Source organism: Tinamus guttatus, unplaced genomic scaffold (assembly GCF_059628265.1).
Source record: "Tinamus guttatus ecotype Peru unplaced genomic scaffold, ASM5962826v1 Tinamus_guttatus_pri_ptg000530l, whole genome shotgun sequence".
Classification (NCBI taxonomy): Eukaryota; Metazoa; Chordata; class Aves; order Tinamiformes; family Tinamidae; genus Tinamus; species Tinamus guttatus.
Window position 1 is genome coordinate 1,105,221 of NW_028289064.1, and position 16,740 is coordinate 1,121,960.

At 44.8% G+C, this 16,740-nt stretch overlaps 1 protein-coding gene across 1 annotated transcript in view; it reads left to right on the forward strand.

The window, feature by feature from the left end:
- Positions 1–11,416: 11,416 nt before the first annotated feature.
- Positions 11,417–16,740, forward strand: part of PARD3 (par-3 family cell polarity regulator) — a 435,290-nt gene continuing 429,966 nt past the window's right edge. The window contains 1 exon segment of the mRNA XM_088534020.1: positions 11,417–11,661. Within this exon segment, the coding sequence (XP_088390146.1) occupies positions 11,542–11,661 (120 nt within the window). The 5' untranslated portion in view covers positions 11,417–11,541.

Genomic DNA, 16,740 nt, shown 5'->3' on the forward strand with positions numbered 1-16,740 from the left:
CAAGGAAGTATAAAACCTGGAAGTGTAAAACAAGGAAAAAGCCACACATAGATGTTTCTTGTTTGAGAAAAAAAAAATAAAGTAGCTGCATCTGTAGAAAAATCTGAACAAAGATGTAGAATTAAACTGGAATTTCTCAGAAAAAAACTTACTGAGGCACACAGCTCTCTGCTGAAGGTATTAGTTTACTAGGCTGCCAAATGGATCCTGCTGAGCAGTGCGCCTTGTGGCAGGCAAATAATTCAAAGCAAATATTAGGAGGTTAAGTACTGTCATAAATCACATAATGCAGGGGCATTCATGTTGCATATCTTATGCTTTTGTCCATCCGGGAAGAGAAGCAAAATAATTAAAAAAAAAAGAGAACAGCCCATGAACGTATAAAAGTGTTCAAATTAACTAGTTCTCCACGAGTTTTTAAGCTTGAATAACTGGACTAAGAACATTTTGCCCTTTCTTTCTTTCTTTCTTTCTTTCTTTCTTTCTTTCTTTCTTTCTTTCTTTCTTTCTTTCTTTCTTTCTTTCTTTCTTTCTTTCTTTCTTTCTTTCTTTCTTTCTTTCTTTCTTTCTTTCTTTCTTGTATAAAAATTAATCAAATATATGTGGCAAATCTTACTACAAGTCATATCATAAACTGTACTTATTTTTTCATACCTGATAGGTGTTCCAAACATATCTCAGTATGTGAAAATATGCAGAAATAATCCCTTCCTTGAATGAGTACACTGAGAAAAAAAAATTAACCCTTTTGTAGAACATTGCTAGTGGGGAAAAAAGATAAAAATTGTCCAATTCTTTGTTTAGAGTTACTCACTCAGCAGAAAAAAAAGAAACAAAATGTAGAGAACAGGCAGCATAAGGCAGGGGTCGAGGATACACTAACAAAATCTGCTCTGTCTCTGGTAGGCAGTGAGTTTTTAGTGTTTCCAAAAAATGGAGCTAATAGCATAGATGATGAATAAAAGTATTTTGACGTCTTATCCTTTGTGTGAATTGTACAGTTCAAACTTGTATAGAAAGCTCTTGCCTGGCAGATTACCTGTCTGCCTGAGGTCTCACAGCATTACTAAAATGAGCCAGGCTAAATATCAGTTACTGATCTCAGAAGGTAAAAACAGACAGACTTCACCCAGAAGATGAGACATCCTGAAAGCAGGTGGACACTGAGCAGGTCCGATCGGCTCAGTCTGTCCTGCCTCCCTCTCTGGCTGCTGCTGCTGCAGGCAAGGACCAGGCATCAGCAAAGAGCAACTCTTGAACCCCTCACCGTGTTTGAGCAAATTGGCCATTTCAGGGTCCCCTCACATACCAGGATCTAAAGGACAGGGATTCAGACTCTGCAGTTTGGCCATTTGTGATGTGAGGTCAGCAGCCTCCAGGAGAAAAGAAGTGAGTAAACAGCTGGGTAGGGTAAACTCTCTCTCTCCGGGTTCAGTGCGTCTGTGCCTAGGGTAGCTGTACTTTGCAACTGTGAAAACTGGAAAACGTGCACTCAGGCCACATCTCTGTTCAGTAGTTTTAGTATTTAAACATTTATTTCAGGTGGAAAACACATAGAGAAACCAGCAATCAGTGTGCTCTCATTTCACACCATGAGTTGGAGTAGATATTGATTCCTGTAAGAAATAAAGTCTGAAATCTTCAGCAACATATCGATAAATCTTGCAAGGAAGAAAATGAATCTGAAAATCATGTGTCAAGTGAATCATCTTTATCTACTATCTTATCAGTTTAAGAGGTTAAAGAGAAATAGTTTCGTCTTATAGAAAATAGTTGTTTGGCTTTGGTAGATTTTAATTATCAAAGTATTTTGGCAGTCTATCTGTAATTAAACTCCTTGTGAGCTTCCTTGGATTACGGGCTGTGGATTTATAATTCTGTGAGGTCAGAAATATAGACAATTTTTCATTCCTTGAAAATGGCTGCAGTTTCTTAGATTACCACGCACTCACCAATATTTCATATTATGTTTCCACTGTCTTTCTGTGTCAAATCCTGTGCTAGTGATTTACTGTGCTTGGATTCATCATCTTGAGATAAAATTTTAGTTCTGAACTTATTTGTAAGAAGTTTAAGGTCTTTTAGAACAGAAAAATAAACTGCAGAAAATATTGCTGAGGCACATCTAACTCCATATGAGGGAATAATTACTAAGCACTGGATAAACTGAGGTCCTAGAACAGATGTCAGGATGGCTATAAATGCGGCGTCAGCTGGATTAACACGGGGTAGCAGTGAGAACTTCTGGCAAACCAGGAGAACCCCAGGTTGGTAAATCCCCAGGAACAGGCAGATCAATAGAGCTAATCTGGTCTGTCTGATCTAGCTGTTTTGTTTTGGATGTGTGAGTTAATCTGGCCTAAATTCTGCTTTCAGCTCGAACCAGACAGTCCTGCAGAAAGCAACAGGAGTTTAGGCCATGCACGCTCCTGGGAGAATATGATTCTGCACCTTTACTGTGTAAAATTAACTGGGTTTCTGAATGTTTGCTTAAGAGCCTGAATGTCAGGTCTTTGCCTGATGTGCCCGTGCAGAGATTTTCTTGCCTGGTGAAACAAGATGAGACCTGAGTGAAAACTTCTGTGTCCTGAGAGCGACTTCTGTGGTGTGTGGTAGCCCACTCAGTGCAGTAGTCAGCACGAGATAAAGAAATGATCTTATGAAGTGATACCATTCCCACTGGTTTCAGCTCATCTTGCAAGCTGCCCCTGGATGAAGCTGATGTGTCCATGTGCCAAGGGTAGTTGGCTCTGCATTGGAGAATATTTGCCTTGGATTATATGTTTTAAATCTTAGCGAAGTAGATTCTTACACTACATAACACCATACAGTTAAAGCAAACAGACAAACAAAGAAAAACTTATTTATTGCCCTCATCTTTTCAGTCTTGTCTAAAATGGAGTACTGCTAAAATTGGCAGTATAGAACAATCTTTTTGCTCATGGGGTTTCTCTTGTTTAATTTAATTATTTTTACTGCTTTCAGCAGCTGCAAGGACAGTTAAGGAGGACGAGGAAGGGAAAATGATAACAGGATGTGAGGTGAAAGGAGAAGCTGGAACAGGTACATGGAAAGAATAAAATAGAGAAATAGGGAGAGAAGAGAGGATTTTGAGGGTCATGAAAGGAATGTGGGAGAAAGCAAAGAATGAAGCAGGTCACGTATCACCTGCCTCTGGTTCTTTTTTCCTTTTTCCCTCTTCCCAAGCAACCCAAGACCTGTTTTAAAAGCAGTGTCCAAATTTCCCCCGATTCCTCTTCAAAGGAAGCTACAGGAGTCTGAGTTCCAGCCATGGTGCATTTCAGGAGTTTTTCTGGAAGTCATTGGAAAACTGTTTTGCAGCAGCATTGAAGGTGACAGTCTGTGTCCTGGTCATGGTCCCCACAAGGACCTGGTCTATTAACTCCTTGACAGGCCCTTGGGCTTTGCCACCTGGTTCCTGGGGTGGACGTGGCAGATGAAACGGCAGCTGCTGCAGAACTTTGCTCGGCAGCAAATATTTGCGCAGGAGCAGCGTGTGTGTTCTCAGCACGAGCGCCCAAAGCAGCCTTTAACCAAAAGTGTAACCGAGCCGGACGTACGGCTGAGTTCACAGTCCACAAACCTCCCGTGCGGATCGAACGTCTCTGCTACAACATTGGTGCCCCGTGCAGCCCCTGAGCTTAGCTGTTGAGATAGGGAGAAGCTGAGGAAAAGACACATTGCCTTTCATATCCTATGATTGCTTTCCTGTAATTATCAAGATAACTTATCGTTGAGTGCCCTGATGCTCTCTTTCCCCTTTCAGGCCAATAAGGAAGAGATTAGAGCAAGAATTTAAGCAGGGATCCCCACAGAGGAATGCCAACTGAGAAATTAATTTTTAATATGTTTATAAGGCACATAAATAATTTGTATCCTGGCAAATACTCACTGTTCTGTTTTGCTGGGCCTTTGCACTAACATATGTGGGTGTTTCTCTTCACGTCGCGGGAAGGTATTTTGTCAGGAATGCTCGTTGATAGATCAAACCTGATTGTGGGCAAATAATCTGGCACAGCTCCTGTGCGGAAAACGTGCTCCTCTGACAGCATCTGAATCAGCTCCAGTGCTGGCACGCACGTGACAGAGGCCAGTCCTGCAGTTCTGTTTTGATACTGTTTGTTCACTATTTGAGTAGGGCAGATAAGGCCCTCGGGCCTGCCCTAAACCCCAGACGTGAGTAAAAAGTCTCCATAAGCCTTTTTAGTTGCTGGAAGCCTATCCTGGATTGCTGAGTTTCAGAGCTAGGAAATCTCTGCCAGGAACTTTATCAATAACTCAAAAACTGGAAGAAAGGCAACGAGTAAACCTTGGGACAACCAGAAAGGAGGAAAGGAGAATGAAAACATGCAGTAAATTGTCAGCAGAGACAAAAAGTCTCCAAGTAGTTTTTGTACAAGGAAATCTCTAAAGATTGAGTAAAGTGTTATATTTTTTATGAAAGCATCATTTTAAAAAAATATTTAAGACAAAGAGAAGGTGAACATCTCAGGGCCTTAAAATTATTTAGCCTACAAGTACTCAGTATTTTAGTCTTTGGTAAACCAGCCACATTCATCTTGATCTCTCATGGTGTTCATTATATACACCCTCAAAGTTTTACAATTTTAAAAATTTTATTTTTACAAATTTTATTGTAATAGCTGGATAACTGAAAAGTTGCTAATAACTAACAATATGTTCCAGTGATAACTAATGATGCATTTACATGTTTGTGCTCAGTGCTACAGGAAGAGGCAGCTATGACCCCTCTAACTAAACTGCAGCATTTTCCATGCTGAAATAAATATATGCATATATATATATATTTGTATATACATGTATTAGCTTTACAGTTGTTTTTGAGGCTGACAACAGAATCTTTTAAGCTGCCCTTTGATAAGTGATAAAATTCCTAATCTATAAAAGTGCTTTTCTTTGTCCTGCAAAATTCCATTCAGATTTTCTGATCTTGGCTGCTGACAGTCACTATTTCCCTTCTTTCTCTTCATTCCCCTGCTCAGATACAGCCAGCTTGCTGAAACCATGACGGAAGGTGGATATTGTGGAAAACCGAGCTCAGCTCCCCAGAGCGAGTGCCCTGCCGCACGGCTTCCTTCATACAGGTGCCTTTTCTGCCCCCCTTGCCCCAGGTAGCACAGTCACTGCTATAGCTTCAGTGCAAAAGAACTGAGACTGCCAAGTGAAAAAGAAAGAGCATTTGGTCTCTTAATACTAGGTTAGTTTATCTGCTTTGCTTATATTTATTACAGCGTTCTCCTCAGTTGCTGGATCCTGGTCATTCCCGCACCTGGGCCTGGGTGCACAAGGTAGCAGAGTTAAGATTTTTAATCTTAAATCTGATATTTCTTCACTGTCCAATACTTTGGATTTTACAACTTACATTATCTTTTAGGTACAAGTTCGCTATAACATACACATGTATGTGCTTTTATCCTTATTCTTTTTTTGCCCACAGCCACTGAGGGTGTTTGTTCTTGGGGCCAGGTGAAGCTACACATGCAGTTTCCTCATGACTATTCAGGGTTCTATAGCTATAGTAGCTATTACCTCCAAAGCCTCCCTGAATCAACTATGATATTCAAGTTTTCTGTAATTGTCTTACCTAATTACAGCTGGCACATATGATAATTGCACCTCTTCTTAAACTAAACAAAATATTATTTTTTATCGTAGAGCACATGGACCAGAAGAGAGCTTGAGGTCTTCAGACCTGTCCACAAGGTATTCAATTACAGAGACTCTCCAGCTGCCACAAGGCACCACTACCTTTACAATCAAAAATCCTTTTAGAGTGTAGCTGCTCTTACAATTTAAGACCATTGCTTCTGTTCTAACGCCGGTGAATATGGAGAACAGACTATTTGCCCTGGGTCTACAGCACCCTGAGCATATGTGAAAATTGGTCTGTCTCATATCTCCTGGAAATGCCCTCTTCCTATTTCTATTGCCTAGACTCCTGGTATCTTCACACTTCTTTCTGTTTTTTTTTTTTTTAACCTCTAAGCAGTCTACTTCCCTCCTACTAGATTATATCCAAGTGTCCATAACAAAAATAGACGTAATATTCTAGCTCAGGCCTTCACCATTCACCGGTGATTTGAGGGCTTCCCATTCTCCAAACCCCAGCCTCTTTTGCAAAGTTGTTGAGAATTATTTTTTATACGACTTAATTTTTTCTAGGCCAGATGTAGCCACAATTGCTTAATAAGCCTTAATGACTGTCTCATTCATAATACAAGATTTTAGAAACCATTCCCTAGTTCCCTTGTGGATGTAACATAAGCATTTGGAAAAACAAAACAAAAAGCACAAAGTATAAAGATAAAGATGTCAACCCACTCTGGTAATTAAAGAATTATCCATAGAGAGATCTCTGAATCGTCATATTAATTAATTTTATCATTTTAGAGATTCAGAGTAATAACTAAGTCAAAAAAATAATAATTAGGAAGGAGGAAAGTTAAGGCAGGTCAGTGTCTTAAATGTGAAAACTTAGTAGTGTTTTGTAGTATTCCTCAAGGCATTTTTGAAAATAGCACATCAGATCAAAACTCAGGTTAGATGCAAAATATTGGGGTGGGTTTTTTTGTCTGTATCATATAACTTAGCTACACCAAGATTTTTTTGTCTTACGTATTACTTACTTAGATAACTTGTTTTCAGCACTGATGCTTTGAGGCATTCTGCAGCACTTCAGTTTGACACTGGTGTTGCCACGTTTCTGAATTAACTCTGCTTGGGTTAGGGAAAAAAATATAATTGCATGAGCTTCAAACATACTGGAAAGTAGATTTGTATTGTCTTGTAAGACCAGGAAATATCTGCAACCCATAAAAAGGCTACTAATTCTGCACACATAGTTCTTCAAAATAGGGTATGAATGTAGAATAAACTGCAAAATAGCTCCAGAAATCATCAACAAGGCTCCACTGCTGGCATAACTTTGGCATTCAAATATAACCTACTTTGGGTAATCTGCATTGGGCTGCAATACATGAATCTCTTCAGGACAAGAGTCTTGCTCTGCTTATGCCTGCAGTGTTTGCAGAAGAGATCTCAACCTGGTGGCAGTTTTAAACAGAGCTGCTACGTTAATCATTTGTAATCACAAGGTCTGGTTCTCTCCATCCCATGTGCTATCACCTACTTCCTTCTGCCAGAGAGATAATTGCCTCAAAAGGGAAACGTTCCAACAATTAACCAGTTAATAAATGATCACAAGTTCTAGGGTACATTAGCCCTGAAGAACTTCAGCATGCAAGACTATAGTTATGCCACCCATACTGCAACATGGTGTCTTCTCATTAACTACATGGAAAGTACTGGTAATTTTGTAAACCAGCAACCCTTGCCAATTTTTCCCCTGATTAGTATAATCCTTTTCTCATAATCTCTTATAATAATGTTTTATACTTCATTTATCTTATATAATTAGACCTCGGACACTCTCATAGACTAGTTACTTTTGTTTGTTAAAGTTCATTCTTCCTTACATGGCATCAATAAACACTATCCTTGGCAAATTCCATTAGAGATGTCTTCAAAGCTCTGTAAGTACTGTGTGTGTGTGTGTGTGTGTGTGTGTGTGTGTCTAGTCAGGAAAGAATTCAAATTTCCAAGGGAAGCGCCTTGTTCATGTTAGTGCGATCACTGTTCATGCAAGAGCCTTTAATTTTGGCTTTAAATCAGGTCTCAGGATAAACTTACTTTCTTTTTACTTCACTCCTAACTTTCCCCATTTTAAATATTTAATAGGAAAACTGTTAATATTCCTTTCCAGCCTGTTTCTATGTTGTTTTCCAGGAGACTATTAAAATGGCTGGGAAAAGTGCCAAGAAACGTGTTAAAAACGATAGAAGCAAGAATTAAATCACAGAAAAAAGAACAAAACAAAACAAAAAACCACCCTGCAGCGGTGTGCGAACAGTGAAATAATTACTGATGACCAGCAATGGTGCCACACTGCTGCAAAACTTATTATTAATAGCTACAGTTGCTGATACGTGACAGTATGTTTCAGTAGATAAATGAGGACAACTGAAATAACACCTTCAACGGTACATAATCTGTCCTGCTGCTGTAAAATTACTTATTACAGATAGAGTTGCTTGGTAGAGTCTCTGTTGATTGTGCATTTTTACAGCTGTTTTTGCAAGTTTCTCAGATGATGTCTGTCAAGCCAAGGATTTCATTCTCTTTCATTCTCTCAGTATGATGCCAGCAGCTTTTGTGATCGCCAAGAAAGTACAGAAGTAGCAGGTTAATGGAAATTTTCAATATCTAACAAAATTAATTTGATAAACCATAAAAATGTGGAGTGTGATCTCTTGCTTCAGACATGAGCTGTTTACTCCAGTTTTATTTCATATCTGCTTTTCTGAACTCCCACATACCACCTTTCTGTACCACAGAAGTGAAACATTGTGGATATGATAAAATACTACTAACCGTCAGGTGTACTTGTCTCCTGCGTTAACAAACACACACATTATTTATTCTTCATACAGCATTCAGATCCTAATCTGTATTAGTCAGATCAATTCAGGCTGGTAATGGGACAAAAAAAAAAGCCAACAAAGCATAATTATCTGAACAAAGTATGATTTTCTGTAGGTCAGTGGGTGGACTGCAATCTTGTGAGTGTCAAAAGCTTTCCAAAATTGCAATTTGTGGGGAAAAGTCTACTGATTGCAATGTAATTGGCCCAGAAGGCTGTAAGTGACCAAGCCAGAATTAACTGCCTCCTCTCCTTTCTTAATTTGAAACTGCTAATTAGAGTGCAGAGGGAGGGAGGCCTTTCTCAAATTACCATTGACTTAATTAGGCAATAATGTCACCATCACTGTTTTAAGAACACCACTAATGCTGCCTTTTGACTGCGGTCCTAGTAAACTGTAGACTGTTTTGCTACTTGTGCCATGTTTGATGTCTGGGCTAGAGCCATAGATGTGTCTCTGGACTGAGGACTCTCAGGGGACAGGGGGACAGCGGGATGAGGGCTGTTCTGGGACAAGGGAGCCCCGTTCCACAGCAGGGTTGGAAGCATCAGAGGACAAGCTCTAAGGTGCTGTGTGCAGTGGCAGAAGGATGTCAATAGTATATCCTATAAAGATTATGTTAACTGCATGTTAGTTCATGTGTAAGTTCTGTTAAAGGGGAAAAAATCCCTTGCTCTTTTTCTCTGTCCTCCAAATTCTGCATTTACTCTGCAGTCAATTTGAATTCTTCCACCATTTATATCCCAAAGAAATATGCTGACGGGCCATATTTAATGTCTAGTGAACTGTGCAACTCCATTGTCCCCAGTGAAATCCATGCCCATGAAATCTGCGAGTGATTCTTGTAAAACCTTTTGACTTCTGATGGCTTTGGCTAGGAAATTACTCAGCGATTGCATTGAGGCTGATGTTACTGATGATGCATCAGTTTTCCCCTGCCGCGCTGTGTGGGTTCTGTTGCGTTAACAGAAACCCAAAGGACCATGAAGACCATCTGACTCAGTGTGTGAATGGTGGCTCTCCCGGGTATCAGAAGGGAAAGCTGCTGTTTCCAGCAGCACGCACGCTCCGTGATTTACCATCCCGCTCTGCTTGCAGTCACGTAGTTGAGGGGGAGTTGCAGCAGGTGGTTGCCTGGGAAGGGGAGAGCAAGCTGGGCCTGCTCTTCCTCTGCAAGGGTAAACTGGGCTGAGGGCTGGGGATTTTGCAGGTCCTCTTGCCAGCTCAGCATGAGAACTGGCACGTCCACAGCTACGGGACAGGGCAAAGCAAAGGAAGGGGTTTTGTGCGACTCCCTGTGCCCACACTGGTGGCCTTGGCCTGTCTATGTGCCTGTACAGAAGCAGGTACACAACCCAGGAGCGCTCATGTCCTGTTTTACCAACCAGCCTTGCACTGACCACGTGAGAGGCAGGAAATATTGGAGGGGTCCCCCTGTCACCATGTGCCACCACAGCACTCCAAGCCTGGACAGCCGCACCTCTGACCCCGTGCGTTCTCGCTGCCTGACCTCCCTGGCACTGGAGGTGCCAGGAGGTGCCGCCCCTTCCCCCGGCCACCAAACCCCTGTGGCCACGAAGGCCACAAACGCTCAGCCACCAACACCCCTCTCCACCTCGTCACCAAGCCCAGGCCACCAAACACCCTTGGCCACCAACATTCCCAGGTCACCAGAACTCTGGACACCACCTCTGGCTACCAGCTACCCTAGGCCACTAACTCCCCTTGGCCACCAAAGCCCTGGGCTAACAACTCTCCCCAGTCACCAGAACCCCAGACCACCAAACCCCCTCAGCCACCAACCTTCCCCAGAGGCCATCAACTTTTTCCAGGGCCACCAACCTTCCTCAGGCACCAAGCCCGTCAGCCCCCACCCTCCTGGGCCCCCAACCCCTCTAACCACTAACTTCCTAGGGTCACCAAATCACCCAGCCACGAGCACCTCTGGCTATCAACCTCCCCAAGCCACTGATGCTCTCCAGTCACCAGCATCCTTGGGCACCAAACCCCTCTGCCTCTCAACTTCCCCCTGGTCCTCCAGCCTCCTATAGCCCCCAGTTCCCTTGGTTCACCAAATCACCCTGGTCGCCAGCATCTGCAGGCACCAAACCTCTTGGCCCCCAATTTCCCTTGGGGCCACCAACTTGCCCTAGCCACCAAGTCGCCTTGGCCACCAATGCTCCCAAGTCACCAGCAACCCCAGCCACCAAATCCCCTCAGCCAACTTCAAGGGCATCAGCTTTCCCCAGGTCCCTCAACTCCCTTGGGCACCAAACTCCTCGACACCCACCCCCTGGTCCTCCAACTCCCTATAGCCCCCAACATTCCAGGGTCACCAGCACCCACAGCCACCAAGTCCCCAGGGCCACCGATGGTCCCGGGTCCCCAGCATCCCCGGGCACCAAACCCCTTGGCCCCCAACTCTCCTGGGCACCAACGTCCCTCAGGGCACCCAAACCCCTGGCCACCAACTTTCCCCAGTCAGCAAGTCCCCTGGGCCACTGATTCTCCCAGGCCACCAACTCTCCCGGGCACCAACCCCCTCATCCCCCACTTTCCCTTGCGGCCACCAAGCCACTCGGCCACCAACTTTTCCCTCCACCCTCCCCCCTTCCCGCGGACGCCCAAGCGCCGCCGCCCGCCCCGTCCCGTCCCGTCCCGTCCCGCGCCGCCCGCCCCCCGGGCTCCCCGCGGCGCCGGCCCGGGGCTGCCCCCGCCCCGCTGCAGCGGCCCGCGCCTGCGGAGCGCGGAGGCCGCGGCGCCGCCCCGCCCGCCGCCGCTGCGCGCCGGGGCAGGCGCCGAGCAGGTGGCCGCAGGCGGCGCGAGCCCCGCGGAGCGAGCAGCGAACGCGCTCCCTGCCCGCGCTCCCCGCGCCGCGCGGGCGGCCCGCGGCCGCGCTGAGCGCCGCGCCCCGCCGGGGGCGGCCGTGGCGGAGGGCGGAGAGGAGGAGGAGGAGGAGGAGGAGGAGGAAGGCTGAGCGGCGCCGGAGGGAGCCGGGAGCCCCCCCCGGGCGCGCAGGATGAAAGTCACCGTGTGCTTCGGGCGGACGCGGGTGGTCGTGCCCTGCGGGGACGGCAACATGAAAGTTTTGAGCCTCATCCAGCAAGCGGTGACCCGCTACAAGAAGGCGATCGCCAAGGTGAGGGGCGCGGGAGGGATCAATATGGCGCTTCCCGGAGCGGAGTGGAGCGAAGCGGAGCAGAGCGCGGCGGCCGCCACGGGCGCGCGGGCGAGCGGGGCCGGGGCGCGCGCGGACGGCCCCTGGGGGCGCGCGTGGCCGGCGCCGCCGCGGGGAGCCGCAGGGGCGGCGAGCGCGGAGCCCGCGGGCGCGGGGCCCGGGCGGCCGCGGCCCTTTGTTCGCCGGGGGCTCCGGTGCCGCGGAGCGGAGCGGCTCTGCCCGCGGCCCGGCCCGGCCCGGCCCGGCGCGGCGCGGCGGGGGCTGCCGCGCGGCGCTGCTAATCCAGCCGCAGGCTTCGCGGCCGCGGCAGGCCCTGGGACGGGCCGGGGCGGAGCGGGACGGGGCTGCGGCCGCGGCCCCGGAGCGGAGCGGGGCGCGCCCGGCCGCGCAGGATCCGCGCGGGCGGAGCGGGAGCGGCCGCGGGCAGCGCGGATCGGCCCCGAGCCCCGCGCCGAGAGGCCCGCGGGCTGCGCGCCCGCCCGGCGCCCCTGGCAGCGCAGCCCGGCCGCGGCGCGTGCTCCCGCTTCGTAGTTGTTGCTGAAAACTTCTTTTTTAGTCAACCTGTTTATTGGGACGGTATGGAAGTTGTTTCGCGAAGTTTTAACCAGCGCCTCTTCCCTTTTTCTCTACCTTATTCATTCAAACAGTGGCATATTAACTTTTTATTTCTTTTCTTTAATTTTCTTTCTTTTCTTTCTCTCTCTCTCTCTTTTTTTTTTCTTTTTACATTTTTCTCAAGTGTCTCTGCCATTCTTTTAACCTTTAACGTGCAAGATTTGGTTTGGTAAATACTGACTTTTAGAAACTTCCCTTAGTAGCTGAAAGAATATTGTGACCAATATTGATTGACTAGAAATGACTGGCAAGAAACAATTCACACTTATTTTTCTCTGAGAGAGCCCTAGTTTTCTGTAAAAAGAAAGGTAACTAGAATTCCCACTGCCTCTCTATTCTTAAAGAATGGGGATTTGGAGAAGAAAAACATCATTCTAAATATGTATTTATTATTGCTTTTGTAACATGCTTACGGTACTGGCTGGAGAAAGAGTAAAATGATTTACTAGGACATGGCCATGTCTGCTTTTATTGATTTATGCCCAGGAGTTAAAGTAAGTGGTGTCAATCTGCGTGCAAGTGTGAGACTTGCGTGTGCGCCATGTGCACGGATGCGTGCGTATGCTGGGTGCCGTTTTCAGGTTAAGGGCTTCAGTAAATTGTAACTGCCCGGGGCAGTGCTAAGTGCTTCATTGGACAGTTCAGAGGAGAATCATTTGCAGGACTCTGATGTTGCACTTCAGTGTCACAGCCCTGACAAACCAGCTTTATTTGTGTCTTGAGCTCCGCAACCGCGACCCGTCAGGGGCAGCCCTGCAGTGCTGCATCAAACCCGTGTTCCCAACTGTTACAGTGTGTTAAATAAGGACAATGATGGCAATGATGTTGTTGAGAATGGAAGGGATTGCAATGGTGAACACAGGAGTAATATATTGGTTACCAGAAAAATGTCAATGCATTTGCAAATGTTTCGGGCGTGCTCAAGAAGAAGGTGGTCCTGCTGTGGAAAGAAACAACAAAACCCTCAAATGTAACCGTTCCTGAAATACCATGAGGTATTTACTAGAAACACTGTTTGCAGGGTTACATCCTGACTTTGACTTTTCCCTAGTCCCCAAAGCTCCCGTTCATGGGTTTTAAATGACATGGTGGTTTTATTTACTGTTATTTATATGGCGGTTGTGCTCTCTGCCGCTGGTATGGACTTGAGGTAGCTGTAATTACTGGGATTGTTTCTATTATATGGAAACGCTGTGGTTGAAAGCACCGTAGCAGAGTCCATAGGATTTAATTTGGGTGTTTTGTACAGTCACCATTCAACCTTACTTATAACTTAAATTCACTAAAGATTTCCCCCTGGAGATGAGTTGGTAGTCAGGGGATGGATCCTCAGTGCTTCATAAGTAAATGTGTAGTGATGTTTCCTGTGCTCGTTATAGATTGCCATGGTAAGTTTATGGTTTTAATGGCAGAATTTCATAGCTGTAACTGTCTTTTTACAGCAGTTTTATGGATTCTTCCTGCACTAGTGCAGCAACTGAGCAAATCTTCACTTCAAAAAGAGATGGAGAGGCAGCAAAGTAATTCATGTGCTGAAAGAGTAAAGGCCTGTGCGCACACATGCTTATAGGGTCTGGCAGCTGACATCAAGCTGACACTGAAATCTACTTAACCACGGCTATAGTACTGTGGAAAAAAACATATCTGGTGGAAGATGGTTCGGAATATTTTAATTAAGCTGATGGTTTTTCTTCGTGCAGGAAGAACGTTTTTCACCCTGTAAAAATGAGCGTGTCTACTTTATGCGCCGACAGCAATTTCTTCAGCAGAGCTACTTGAAGTGTATGAGAAGTGAACTGTCAGCCCTTCTAAGATTACCTCTTGCTTTCTCATGATTTTCAGTTTATGATTAGCAGTAAATGATCTGCATGGCGAGCGCCTCTCGTGCAGCTACGCAATGATGGCAGCGAGGTGTGGGATTGCGCTTGCAGAGCATCACGGGCAAGTCGCTTGAGAATTTGACCTCAATATGAATTTTTCTGATGTGATATCATTTAGGTTGAAAGGGTAGAAAGGTGAGGATGGAAAAAAAATACCCATGGAAAATGAGATAATAGTAAGGTTCTTCTCCCTGTATTAAAAAACATATGGATAGCAAGCCCAGTTACTCTAGCCCAGTTGCCTTTGATTAGGATTCATAAATGAAGGGCAATTGCATTAATAAGAGTAATTTACTAATGTGACAGACTGCTTCAGTGTTGATCTCTGCACTGTGTATGGGAAATCCTTCTGCTCTTTGAGTTTTTTTCAGAGAAGCTCATATCTGAAATGTGACCAATTTGTTTTTTTTTCTCCCAAACTGTGTCTGTGGGAATAAAAGCGAGCAATCTGCTTCCTATCCCAGATAATTATCCTATTTTCAATTATGGGAGATATCTGAAAAATTCAACATGTCCAGGGCAACTGGATCCAGCAAAAATTGATCACATTTATAGAAATGTTGTTTGTACGATGTGTTTACTTACTAGTAAGCCCAGGTCTGTGCAAGTGGCCTGGTGCAGCCCTGGCATAATTTCTGCAGTGAGTATTCAACAAGAACAGTTTGTTCAGGTGGCAACTGGCCTGAGAACTGCTAGGTGCATTTTTCAAAGCCTGCCTGTGTCAAAAGCATTTATGTAGCTCTGCTCTTGGTTTCCCAACAGGTAGTTTGACAATAGAAAAGTGCCAGAGGAAAAAATAAGAGTGACTTCTGAGGAGTGATCAGCCACACCTGGTTTTCTTAACGTTAACTGGAAAAAATTATGGGGTGTCTCGGAAGGGAATTGTCAAGCAGTTGAGAAGAAACATGTTTATCAAATGTTTCAGTATAAATTAATAAAGAACTGTGGTAAATTGTCAAAGAATTGATGTGTGGTTAGAATGCATTGAGTAACCTTGCAAAAATAATGAACTCCCCATTGTGCAGTTTTGGTTTAATCTGGCTGTAGTCAGAGGCACTACTTTATTTTATGGTTTTCCTCACACATATGCATAAGCCAGCATAGGTGATGGATTGGTATATTTTTTTTTTTCTTTGCTATAGTGTCTTTGATGTAAGTAGATAAAATACATTCGAATAAGGGGTTCATGTATTCATGGACTTACAGGGACCTTTATGATTGTTCGGTCTGTTATAAATATCTCAGACTTGTAGTAATCTTCTTAGACCCTGCGGAAACCCCATATTTTCTGGTAAAAATAAGTAACAATTTTCTTTCTACCATCCAGAAGATTGAGAGCTCATTTGAAACTCCTTTTCTTCCCCTCCACCCCCCACCAGAACATTGTGGGAAATTAAATGTTTGAGGGATATTGTGGTATCATACAGAACAATGCTCGAATTGTTAATTTTAAAACCACAATATGTTAGCAGTTGTGAAAAGTAATTGCAATCTGTTCTTTGATAGCATTCAAAGGTAGTCGCTGATAAGAGACTAGAATTCAAAAAAAAAAAAAAAAAAAAGTTGGTCATACAAGCAAATGTAGCAAGTGTCAAATGCCCATATTCTCACTTAATTTGTGCAAAGATTAGACCACTCAGAGTTTCCAGCTCTGTATCTTGGGTTGCTTTGAGCCTCAGCAGCAGAGAGGAGCTGAGGGGAAGGCTGTGGTTCCAGGTAACACGTGCAGCCTTTCTTTGCTTTTCTCTCTCTCTTTTTTTTTTTTTTTTTTTCCCCAGTGCCAGCTCACTGGGACTTCCCAGATTATTTGCTTAAAAACCAGCTCCTGGAAGAGGGCTGTCCTTCAGACTGACAGCAACACCTTCATGTTCTGCAGGGCCGATGGTTGCACATTTGCTTGTGAGCGAGTCACTAGGGTAGAGATTTTAGGTCCTAATGTGTATTGGAGAGTACACAGGTGGAAATCCACTGGTTTTTATCTGGATTTTATATTGGTTTCTCATGTTTACCATGCTTGAGATTGGCCTGTATGTTTTAAGCACAGAGTCAGCTTGTTCCTCTGCAACATTTGTGCTACGATGTAACATCTTTAGAGATTAATGAAAGCACAAGTTGTCATGACTAAACTGAGAAAAAATATTATATTTTTAAGTCAGACTTGAGTCTTTTTATCTATATAAATCTTGAGCCTGTTTCGAAGTTAAGGAGATGAATCATAGGCTTTTTCCAGAACACTAAGAAACCCTCTCCCCCAGGAAAACCCCTTTCGCCCCTGCTGCTCCCTGCTCTGGCAGCTCCCTTCTAGCGGACAGCGTGGGTCTCTCTCCTCACAGTTTAGCAATTACTGTTCAGCATTAACAGCTTTACCTGGAGTCAACGAGGAGAGTTCAGTGTTGCTGCTGCTGCCCGTGGTTTTCTTCCACCAGCCAGTGCCCTGTTTGCTGCCGCTCGTTTCTGAACAGCGGCCGTGAAACCCAGCTCGTTGTTCACTTGGTTCTGCTGCAGCTCAGTGGAAGTGTGAATGACAGTAGAGAGCATCTAGTTT